This window comes from Aedes aegypti, chromosome 2 (assembly GCF_002204515.2).
Source record: "Aedes aegypti strain LVP_AGWG chromosome 2, AaegL5.0 Primary Assembly, whole genome shotgun sequence".
NCBI lineage: Eukaryota > Metazoa > Arthropoda > Insecta > Diptera > Culicidae > Aedes > Aedes aegypti.
In genome coordinates, this window is record NC_035108.1 from 227,357,572 (window position 1) to 227,370,748 (window position 13,177).

General features: G+C 34.6%; 1 protein-coding gene across 5 annotated transcripts in view; it reads right to left on the reverse strand.

Moving 5' to 3' along the window:
* Nucleotides 1-13,177, reverse strand: part of LOC5572044 (scavenger receptor class B member 1) — a 135,847-nt gene that overhangs the window by 17,157 nt on the left and 105,513 nt on the right. For all 5 annotated transcript variants that reach the window (XM_021844252.1, XM_021844248.1, XM_021844251.1 and 2 more), the window contains one exon: nucleotides 10,040-10,213. In XM_021844252.1, coding sequence (XP_021699944.1) covers nucleotides 10,040-10,213 — 174 coding nt within the window. The remainder of the gene's footprint in view (nucleotides 1-10,039; nucleotides 10,214-13,177) is intronic.

The following is a 13,177-nucleotide window of genomic DNA, read 5'->3' on the forward strand; positions in this document are numbered from 1 at the left end:
TCAGTTTAATTTGAATTATTTTTACAATTATTTTTACACAACTTTTAAGAACACTTTTGTTGTAGCCTGGATATTTAGCTTAGCTTTAAAAGCCGAAAGTAATAATATTACAATACTTGTTTTTAATATTGCAACACGTTTTGCCCCTGAAAAGTTGATACTCAATATAACAGCAACTTATGTTTACAAGTGATTCTAAACTTTTTGGACGCTTTTTTCCTGTACAATAAAAATAATTATAGAGTGTTTTATCTGTGTGTCTTTTTATCTGAGTTATAATCCTGACTAACTTGAACTAGATTCACAGTTTATACTCAACAACTTAACACCCGGATAGAAATGAACAACAAAATAATTTGGTAATCGTATCTAGTTACCGTGTTGATTCACTTTGTATGGGAAACATTTCACACGAAATGTTTCAATTTGTGTCGTTAACAAGTTCTCACTTTCAAGTCTCGTTTTATTAGGCATTTTTCATCGATATCTTTGAAAGTTTGTAATGTCCAGCTGCCTTAGACGTATCTTTTGTGGTTTGACAATTTCAATTGATGATTTTTCGTCTCCAATTATGATTTTCATGAGCTGTCCGGAAATTGAATCAAAGTGTCCGGAATATGATGCAAAAGTTATGTAGCGTCCGGAATAAGAATCATAAAAAGCATATTTATGTTTATTGTTGCGAAATCAAAATCTTCACCCACCATTCAAAAGATAAGTGTTCTGAAGGCTCGATAAAGCGAAGGAATTATACACAATGTTTTGTTCTACATGCTTTTGGATGAGTTGTACTTCACAGAAGCCTTAAGGTGAAACAGCTTGAAATCAACTTCTAAGATTGCACTAAAACTTCAAAAGCACAAATCACGCGAAGAAAGCATCCAACAACGATGATCTTTTAATTTTGGCTTTTGCACAAACAGAAAGCTTAAAACAAGAAGATCAGAAATGTTTGCCAACTATTGCTATAGATTAGTGCCTTTGAAAACGTGAGTAGGGGCAAAAGTCGGCCATCTTTAGATTCCGAGATGTTTCACCTTAAGTGTCCGTTATATGAATCGAAACGGTAAACAATTATTATGCTTTTTAAATATAACATTTAATATCACATCAATAGCAAAACATGCAAACTTTAGGCCAAATTTATTACAGGTATGTTCCGTTTTTATCAACACGATCGGCAATTTTCATTTGACAAAAACGGAACCGTGACAAAAACGGAATAATTTTCTTAGACAAAATATTTTACAAATTTGAAAAGAAAATTGCTGCTTTGTCAGGATAATGCATTTATTCGTCATATAAATGCACAGTATTGATGTTTAGGAGCTGTGAGGAGCATTTAGATTGTTCATTCTTATAGGTTCGTAATGAAAGTTGATAGCATACTCCTACCATTCTTCTTTCTGGCGTTACGTCCCAACTGGGACAAAGCCTGCTTCTCAGATTAGTGTTCTTATGAGCACTTCCACAGTTATTAACTGAGAGCTTTCTAAGCCAATTGACCATTTTTGCATGTGTATATCGTGTGGCAGGTACGAAGATACTCTATGCCCTGGGAATCGAGAAAATTTCCTTTACGAAAAGATCCTCGACCAGCGGGATTCGAACCCACGACCATCAGCATGGTCATGCTGAATAGCTGCGCGTTTACCGCTACGGCTATCTGGGCATACTCCTACCAATCAATATTATTTTGTAATAAATCAATAATAGTCCTAGTTTTCTTGGTTGGAATTTTTATGAACGTAATATAAAATATTAAAACGATAATCACATAAACGTCCTTTGCATCATAAGGTGCGTCATATTTGTAAAAATAACTACAAGGAAGTGGGTCAAGCTGATCATTGTTTTTTTTTCAAGAAATATTAAACAAGAAACAACCTCTTTATCTACTGTTTATTCTCATCCTTCTGCTTTTTTTCTCCTTATTTATGGCATTACATCCCAACTGAGAAAGAGCTTTCCTCTCAGCTTATTGTTCTTATAAACACTTCCGCATTTATCAACTGAGATCCTTTTTGCCAAGGTACATGTTTTTCATTTTTGGCCACACCCGATTGTGGATGAAATGTGGAGTTATGTTGCAAAAGTTTTGCAAACTGAAATGGATATTTACGGTTTCCTGAGCTTTGAATTGCCAAAATCTTATCAGTAAAATTATTGTGGTGATCTTTCTTCTAAAGTTATTACTACCAACTTCAACAGGGATGCACTAATCGTCAATCTAGAACAGCGCCACCATCACCTTTTAGCTATACGTTAAATCACGAATAAACTGGCAATAAACTAACCTAAAGTTCTAGTTTTTTGTTAAGTAAAAACTAAGACAGAACGTGACAGCTCAACAAAGACTGCCCCGTTGTTTCCAGTCAATAACCTTGACGATACTAAAACCAGTGCTACTAGTATACTTTTTTAGCAAATCTTGTGAACGAATTCATATATGAAGGCTCATAACTTGGTTGTTTCTTGCACGCTTCAATCATTCAGTGCAATAAAGGAAGCTAACTTAAGAAAAACCAGTTTGAATTCAAAACCGTCGATATTTAGAAAAAGTTGACACGATTTCCATTATATTGCTCTCCATTTGGTATTTTTTATTTACTTTGACATTATTAGAGCACATGCGGTAAACCTAAAATCGAATATACACCCGATTCTGTTTTTGCACGGATTTTTTTTACACGGCCGTGCAAAAAAAGTTTCCATACAAAATTTTTTGCCAAAACCTTATTTTTACATGAAACGTCGAGAAATGGTGTTACTTTTTTTACACGGTTTTTGAAATTTTGAACTGAAAACTTTTTTTGCACGGTACGCATCCCCCGTGCAAAAACAGAATCGGGTGTAAATAAATTTGAAACAAAAAGGCTCCATGGAAAATTTCCAAGCTTTTGATGAAAACTCTAACTTATGAACTAGCAACACGGCCGGGCTGCCAACAAAGCGCCCTGTTGTAATCGAACTCGACGATGGTAAAGTAGGTTTTTGCCAAATCGACCAAGGAGAAAGTGGTGTTTTTTGACAGACAATTGGTTTCGTTTTTGTACATTGACTTGACACGTCTTGTCTGAGTAAACATAATATTAAATATTAGTGGACCCGTCAAACTTCGTTTTGCTATCAAGTAGGCTGCTGAAAAATTACATGCAATCTTGCTTACAAAACGACAGATTAGTTTTCAGTTGTTTTTCCAGTTATTCCAGAGAATTTTCTAAATCGTTTCCTTTACTCAAACACGTCGGAACACTCGGGCCAATGCAACAGTGAAATAATCATGTAAATCTATTAGCCCGTCCTTAAGCCGTTTCGTGACATACAAACACTACTCCATTTTTATTTATATAGAAGTTCACCATGAACACAAAAGTGTACAAACTCTAGAACAAGCATCACCATATTACTACTTGTTGATAAGAAACTCTTTTGTGAAGTTTTATGAATAAGCGTATGGCCGTTGGTATAAGACTCCTAATTAATCTTTTAGTCTCCATGTGGGGAAGGGATTCATGTCAGCTCAAAGATCAAGATCCCAGCAAATTTGGGAAGACAACGTGCGTGACGTGGGAACTTCCAGTATCAACAGTTTCTCAAATTGTCAGCCATTTCAGCCCTTAACCCTCTTCTTAGATGCAAATTTATTATATGGAGATTCTAAAGTTTTCTATAGATTGCTTAGTTTTGCCGGACCTCTTCCCCTACCCTTTGGAATAGAAAGTAATGTAATAATGGCTGTTTGCTTTAATTTGAGCAATGCTATCGAGTTTGAGAGATAGAAGATAATGTCCAAAATATGACGGGGTCGACAGTCCTATCAAAAATAAAATAAACTCGATCATATATCTTGCCGTTGCCCAAACATTCTTGAGTCCATTCCCAAGTGCATCCCTTATAAAAAAGAACTGAACATAAATGGGATCGTCCATTAATCACGTAGGGGGTAATGGGGGAGTAAGGGGGTCTAATATATCTTAAGGAGAGGTCTCTGCAACTCTCTTAAGTACGTATTAAACTAATCACAAATTCCAGTTGTTGCTAGGACATGGCCAGAGCAATTCTCGATTGTTGAAGGATGGGTCAATCTTGTCCAACAGACTAAGTTTGAATGCTCCAATTGATTAATGGATACGAAGGATTTACACCTTATTGAATCGTATATGACTTGACACCTATCATGTATCGTAGGTGCTCAACATTAACATTATGTCGAAAATTCAACTCTGAGGCTATTGAAAAGCATTTAAACTGCTTCAAAATAAGTATTTAGTTTATGTTCTAAACATTTTGAAAATTAAAAAAAAAATCATTTTTTGTGTGTTGATAAAAACGGAATGATTTGTTGACGAAATCGGAACGTGACAAAATCGGAGCGTGACAAAATCGGAACGTGATAAAAACGGAACATACCTGTATTAGCATATTAAACATTAAAATAATTGAATCACTGATTAAAAAACTAATTGATAATACTATCACGGTAAATTTGTTCATAGCTTAGCTTAGACTGACTACACATATCAATGGTTGCTATTCCGTGATTGACCGAAGTCAGTGTAGATGCAAAGAAGCAACTAGAAGTTCGGCTGGAATTGGTTGTAATCTTCTCCAATGTGCATAATTCAATGCCTCCATTTATACAAGGTCAATAACGGCGCCGGCCACGTCCTTGCAGTCAGGTGGGATTGGGGGAAGGAATGTTAGTGTGTAACCTTTGCTATTTAGAGACCGTTTTTACCTCTGCATCTCCACGAAAGGTTACTGGGAGGGATATTTGTTAATGGGGAGGATCGTTGGGTCACAGGATTCACTTTGATAAACGATTGTTCATCTTTTTTTTTTGAGATATAAACATGCCTGTAAATATAATATTTTCAATTGACATGAAAAATCTCCGTGTAGAAGAAAATAATGTCGACAATTGAAGTGACGAACCATACAAAGTTTTTGAACAAATAACTAAACGCAACATTCCTACAGCTGTCAGAACGAAATCATGTGTTACCATATTTTAGTAAAAAAAACTCGATTGGTTGGACCATCACAGAACACTCTTATGCCGACACTTATTGTGGCGAACCATTCATAGTCTTTTTAAATTGCAAAAATAAAAATAAACATAAAGGAATGTTTTGAAAAAAAAAAAAAAAATGTATGGCATAAATAATTTATGAATCAGAGTTTATGCCGACACTCACAGTGAAAACCATTCAGAGTTTTTTGAAAAATCATATTTACGTTCTACCGTTTTAACGATTGAATGTGCAGTTAAACATATTTTCCAGATTTAAAACAAAAGCATGAAACGAGCTCACCAATCGATCCTTTATCCCTGACTGAGCAGTCACAATCCTTTTTCAACTTCACTTACAGCATACAGACTAACTGAGAAAGAAATTAGTCTGGAAACGCGAGAAAAATAGCACTTTTGCTTTTCATGCTAAAAAACGCTCGATGATGCAAAACAAAAACACGAATGCTTGGGCTTCCACGAAGCACTCCGTACCCTATCACGGTAGAATTTGTTTTGGGGAAAATATACAAAATATCGTTACTTCGCCATCGAAGAAGAATATGTTTATAGTTTTTCATCATAGCTTATTTGAAGTACTAAATAATTTATTACCCGGGTAGAGAAAAAAATGCAATTAAACAATGAATTCTAGCATTTAGCAATTTTTGCTGAAACCAGGCCACCATCGGCACACATGTGCTAAAACGAGAGGATGGTCGTTCCGTTTTTTAAATTTGTGGACCTTTCAGCCAGCTAGCTAAACAGTTTGCGAAAATGCCAATTTTTTTGACCCAGACACCTTCAGCATGACTTTGCTTTGTAGCCGCGGACTCTAACAACTCGGCTAAGGAAGGCCCCTCTTCGCGTGATATGTCTCATATTTCCCTTGGAACAGCAAACTTAGTGGCAAAGGAAGGAAATAGTTTTCATTTGATGCTAACCAAATTTCAATTTCAATTTTTTTTTACCCTATGAAATAAACGATTTTCCAAATCATGTTCTACGAATTTTACGTATTTATATGGCGTGTGCAATCAATGCAAACTTCATTTTGGTAAAACAAAGACACAACTTTCTAATCGTTGGTGTTTTCTTCGAGTTAAGTGAAGAATAAGAGTATTAATTTGAGTGAAAAAGTCTGGCGGCCATCTTGGATTTTGACGCCATTGATTTCACTTGATTTTAAGTAGTAGAACTAGTTTTTGGCCTTGTTAGCTCTCAACAAGCTGCATTTTGAGGCTACCATTAAAACAGGATACTTATCAGTGTTGATAGACTCACACTCAAATCTCAATCAATACGCTCTCCCGTGGAGCAAACTCATTAAAGATCTGCTTCGCAAATCTCACGCTAAAGATTTTGATGTAAAATCACTCAATCAACTCAAACCGTAAAAAATAATTTATAAGCGGTTTCTTCACCACCGCTTAAGGCCCAAACGTAATGATAGCGGAACGGCAACGGAAAGCGGAACCGGTTCGCCCGCATGGACTATTATATGCTTGTCGACTCTGTGTTGGTTCACTTTCCTTGGATGATAACTCAGTCGAGTTGGTGTGATTCATACTGGCGAACCGGTTCCGCTTTCCGTTGCCGTTCCGCTATCATTGCGTTTGGGCCTTAGGCCTTAAACCTGCACACCAAATTTTCTATCAACGATCCAGCAATTTCGTTTGCTGAAACTAGTTCAGCAATACACCATTTTACTGATGTACAGCATTTCTGAGATGTTTTACTGTAATTCAGCATTGGGGGGGTACTTCTCAACACCATCGGATTTACTGATTTTCAGTAATATGTATGTCAGATGATTGATAACCAGCAATCAATTTGAAAATATGCCGTAAACCAGCAAACATTATCACTGAATTCGCATCAGTAATATTTTGTTTGCTGAAAAACCAGCAAACAGTAGTTGTTATTGTCAACCGAAAAACTTATGAGTTTTATAAAATAGATAAGTTCTTTTCCACTCGCATGGTGTTTCAAGACAAGTTTTGTGTACATTAATCGGAATAACGTATTTGGTAAGTACTATAACCAGTTGAATACTAAATATTGAATAATCATTCGAGTGTTTTTTGAATCGAAACCATACCGGAATAGCAGACGGTGTTTTGCCTCTACATTTCCCTTTTCCCCAAAGTGGAGAAAACTAGTGTTCACTTTTGTCACAATAAATGTTTATGACATATAAAGCAACAGCATTTCATTTCATTTTCATAAGGACAATAATGAACGTTTCCTAAATTTATCTCCAGCCGGGTGCTGGCGATCCGAAATTGCTGAAAAACAGCAAAAAATCCCACGAGAATAACAAAAAATCAAGTACTGATTGATCAGCAAATTCAAATGTACTTTGCTGGATGGTCAGCAAACCAGCTGTCAGTTTCATGAGAATTTGCTTTGCTGAAAGATCAGCAAATTTTATTTTGCTGGATCGATTGCTGAATTTACAGCACAAAAAAAATCAGCAAAAATTTGCTGATTTACAGCAATAAAAATTTGGTGTGTGGTTTAAATGTACAGTCACCCCACAGTTATGGATAGCACACAGACATGAATCAGAGTTGGATTGAAACAGGAATAGCTCATCACATATAGTTGCAATTATGGAGAACACATTTTATCTATGTGAACCATAAATTTGTACAGCATCGCAATAAATTATAATATGCTTAAGCATATTTTTTCCGACCGTAGGAAATAAAATGTCAACCGTTTTCCCAGAAGCGTTGATTCATAATTGTGGGGCATTGAAAACCATACCACAGTTATGAATCAAAGATAAGACGATTCCGAAACAAACGCCAAAACGTATGCTTTCACTAGCACACCATTCGTTTACTTCGCAGATAAATTGCTTTTATAGTGTTCTGATCCATAATATGAGTCGATTTGATCCATAATAGGGATCCTCCTCTCCCACTGATCCACATCTGTGGGTTGGACGTTGGACTCAAAAATAACTATATTTTGCAGTGCCAGGGAGGTAATTTTGTTTTGTACAGCGTCGCCATGATTTTTAATCATATGTTGTTTTGAAAAATGACCCTTAGTTGATCCATAACTGTGGGGTGACTGTACATATGGGTAAACGTGGTTTACGGTTTAAGCGAAGATGAAGAAATTGGCCCTTAGTCGCAAAACCCGTCAAAAACTCGTGAAACCCGACTGTTGTTGTTTACGTTAGAAAGGAATACTATAATTTTACCAGACTAACAAGAAATTATTGCCGTGTGTGAGTAAACTGTGGAAATACGAGACAATGAGTCAAAAAGGTGAGCCTACTTGTCCATGATTTTTTGACTGCTGAGTTGCGTGATTGACAACTCACGTAAGTAAAAACTCAAGTGTGAGTTATGAGAAATTGAGTTTTTCACAACACTTATACGTGTACTCTTCTGCTTCTCATTTTTATTTTTCCTGGCTTTGCGTGCCTGCTGTCTGCTACTCAACTTCCAATCCAATCCAAGCTAAAATATTCCTTGATTTTTTGAGTCATAAAGTATTGTTTTTAAATGCCGCCGAACATACATGTGAAAATAACGAAATTAAACATATGGAAAGCAGGCTTTGTCCCAATGTGGACGAAATAACAATACTCAGGAGTATTATTTAGATGTTGAAAAATCTGGCGACCATCTTGTAATTTGACGCAATCTTGGTTTTTAAGCAGTTGAACAATTTATTTTATCATCATGTTGAATTATGAGCCCTCATTTAAAAAACAATCAGATTCTTTCATTCTTATCTTATCTCAGCTGTACAATTGATTGTGCATTTCAATCAACGGTTTAAGGCCAAATAAATGAAAGAATGAATGCTATTCCTGAACTCGAAATAAATATAAAAGATAATTCCTATTCAATAGCTTGTTTTTATAGCCTCTTAGTCTACCGAAAATCCTAACGGAAAATCATTAGATAATGATCAGATTTTAATTTTCTAACTGAACAATTGAAATAAATGATTGATGCAATGTTCAAATTCACTACTATGACTAAAGCAGTCCAAGTTGGTGTAAAATTTACTAATGAAATTGCGGGATTAATAATAATTAATAATTGATAGAAAAAGAAGCTTCCAACTATCGTCCAATTAGTTTGCTTTCCCTCCATCAGTAAACTTTTTGAAAAGGTCGTTTTGAACAGAAGGATGGTCCACATCTATGAAAATTCATTTTTGCCAATGAAAAGTTCGGATTCCGACATGGACATTCGACCACTCACCAACTTTTACGTGTAAATTCAAACAAATTTGATTCGTTGTAACAAATCTGGAAGCTATTCTACTGGTCTTGCTCTTTGAGGCATAGAAAAAGCATTCGACAGTGTTTGACATGAAGGCTTGATTGTAAAACTGAAAAAAAAAACTTTAACTTTCCAACTTACATTGTTAGAATTATCCAGAGTTATCTGTTAAATCGTACACTACACTGTTATTCCACTTACACTTATTCTGTTATTCCATGTTGTCTAAATTTTTGTTATTATTTTTACAATAGATTACAATAAGTATTTAGATTATTTTTCAATTTGTTTATCATACCAACTGAGTTATTATTTTAATTATTTGCTATAGTTGATTTTGATTATTTTAAACAATCAAACTATAACCGTGTAACAGAGTTTTTAGTCATATCATGTTCAAGTAGTTTGAATTTGATTGTCCTTAAAAAATAACACACTTTGATATGACATCGTTTATTGTTATTCACATTTTGCCATATTAATTCCAGAAGAATTAGATCTATAATAGATTTAGTAATTATTTTACTCTTAGTTTGCCATTCACATCTCTCCGAGTATGTAGAAGCATTATGACCCATTCTCACTCCAACGACGGCATTCTCTTCATTACAATGACAATTTAATTCAATTTTTGTAATAGACAGTAATGACAATTTTCTCATAGTTTTGTAATTGTAGAAACATATTGAAACGAACATCCAAATCCAGCATTTTGTGATAATATTATATGATGTCTTTCGATTATTAATTAATTAATTATTGATATTACCTTGCAGCATGTTTGCTTTGCGATGTAGCACTGAGCATTGGAATATTTGGCACTATAACCACATCATCTTCTGTACCTTCCGATTGCTCTTCGTCGAAAATATACACTCGCTTCTGGTTGTAACTAATTGTGCCATTGGGATTTTCAACTATGTTAACTTTCTCCCATGTTTGCCTGTAATAAAAAAATATCATGTTATTAAATGTTAAAGCAATATTTATGTAAAATTTTGTGATTTCGTAGAGTTGTGTTCAGCAGAATATGTGAAGGTAATTTTGAAAGTGTGTAGGTAGACGTTTGAGGTGAAGATGCATTGAAACCAAATCTCAAATTTTCTAGAGAACAAATGTAGAGAACCAGACAACTCGCTGTTGATGACCAATCGATTAAACTTTTAGCGCGAACAGTTGTCAGGTTCTTTAGATTTATGCTCTTGAAAATTCTAGGATTGGCTTCGATGCATCTTCATCTTAAATTTATCAAAGCGGTTTGATTTAGGCTAGGTTTTAAGGATGAAAGATGAATTGAAGACACAACTCACAGTTCATAAACCTGGAGAAGAAGATATTTGTTTACGCGAAAAACTTGATCATTTGTTTACTTACTCTATAAAATTTCAAAAGAACGATCAAATTTCGCGCCAATCGACCATTTTTTTTAGCTCAGGACACATTTTTGTGCCTAAAAATCTTGATAAAGCATAAGCTATTGAAAATTCGAAGAAAAACTTGTTTTTATCTTCACCATAAAATTTGAATACAATTAATTTTTCCAAGGTTTGTTTAACAAACGAAATTTTACTAAGCCCGTAACACATAAAACACTTAAGTGTACTCTAGAATGTTCATTACATCCTTGCCGATGAAAGCAAGGTCCTATGAAAGCAAGGTCTCTGGAAAAAAAAACATAATTATTGGTGGTGCTGAAAATGTGCTAAATCTTTTATATTTTTTCTTCCAAAACTGCAGTGCACAAAGAAAAAAACTTGAAAATTGAAATTCTGTCGAAATTTTGCCAATATTGAACGGATGTGTTAACCCAAATTGGTTTATCCCACGGAAGAGCCTAATTGCGTCAAAAAATTGTCAAAGTTGTGGCCCCGTGCATAGTTGAGCCTCAAGAAAAATCTAACTGTGAACCGTTAGTTTTTTTTTTGGTTTGTATGCTTTGTTTTATTAGCTCCATACTCAACTAGGTGCAATGGTCATTTAAATTTTAAAAGTATGTTATGTTCTAGAAGTAGTAATCAGTCAACAAATAAACTTAACATCGAAGAGTGGTTCTGGTTAATCCACATTGCCAAATTTAATTCTTTGTAATAAAACATTACCCTAATATAAAAACGCAAAAAAAAAACTAAAATAGTAAACTTTGAAAACAACTATAATAAAATTATATCATGCTGGGAAAGATCACGTTTTCTTTATTTGCACACATGCGCTGGAATGTTTCCACGCGATGTCAAATGCAAACAATGAATATACACAAAGAAAACGCCAATTCTCATGGCCAACCCAAGAAGTTATGCAATGCAAGTAAAAAATTCGGTCAGTCTGGCTTGCCCGGCATAAACTCTGGTCTGCGTGCTCAGCTGACTGTTGCGCTTTCAAATTTGTAAATAGAAGACAAGGAATGAGACATAGAAAAAAAATCTGATGGTCTGCCATTGGTTCACGTGAACAGCAATTCATTTGGGACAAAATTTAAGAGAGGTGGCTGATTCAATTGTCACCTATAATTCCCATCTATGTTCACTGCATTGAGAAAAATATAATTAGCCTACGTGCTAAAATAGGGGAAAAGCAGTAATTTTCGACCTACAAGAATTCGGTGCCAATTTTCGGATTTTCATACAAAGTAGGCCCAAATTGTATGAATGGGTCGAAAGCTAGTGCTGGGTCGAAAATTGGTGCCTTTCCCCTTATGATAAGCCTACGCCCTAATGTACATATGCGGTTCACAATTTAACCCTCTAATACCCAACCCCGCCTTTAGACGGGGTACACTTTGGAATTTTGTGTATTTTTTCGTAGCTCGGAAATCAAAATTATTTTATTTTTGGCTTAAACCTTGACTCATAACACGCATATAAGAAAAGTTTTTTATGACTTTTGAAACTTTTTTGTATTTTTGAAAATTGTTTGAAAAATTGTATTCTTATATAACCTATAAATGCCCGGGGTTAATTTAACGTGTAATATAAAAAATCATACCTTTTATATTTTTCTACGATCGACCTATCACAAAAGAAGAGCCTGGTGGTATCAAAATAATTTCAAATCTGTTTTTCCGTTAGTTACACGGAAAATAAAATACGCTCCGAAAAAAAAAATTAAAATTTAATATTTTTAAAAATACCGCAAAAATTTAAATTTTTATTATTGCCAAAAATCAACAACCAGAAAAGGCTTCAAGAAAAAATGAAAAAAGCTAGGGATGTTCAAAAATAAAAATTATAAAAATCAAAAACCAAAATTCAAAAATTCACGAATAAAAATAAATAATTGCCCAGAACGTGTTTAGAACGATTTTAGATAACCAAAAATAATATTTAAATCGAAAATAAAAATTTGGGTATTAGAGGGTTAAAATGTTAGAAAATCTAATCTCCCACATTTTCCTTACCATCCTTACCATAACAATAATGTTCTGTGAAATTTTCAGCATTCTAGGTGGTGATTTAAAGTTGGTCCAAAAACGATGTAGGTTTATATGAAAATTACTTTGGTTTTTTTCCACACGTTTGTATGATTGTAGCCCGCTTGGCATAAAGTCGTTTGGCATAAGGTCGTTTGGCATAAAGCCGTTTGGCATAAAGTCGTTTGACATAATGGTCGTTTGGCATAATGGCCGTTTGGCATAATGAATGACTTATAATGAATATCGGCGTTTCGGTAGCTTATACCGAGATCAACTGTATCGAGCCCATAGAAAAAAATGTTTGGTAGCGTCAGAGATTTTCCTAGCTATGAATATCAAAAATTGTTGTGACATTAGAGAGCTTAGCTAAATAAAACTCGTGTCGGGTCTGGTGAAAGATCTATTCGGAATAATAATTTTCTCTGCATCCCAGAACATAGAGTATTTTTGAGCTTGTTGCGATATATATTTGAAAATAGTAAATTGGCAAATAAACTT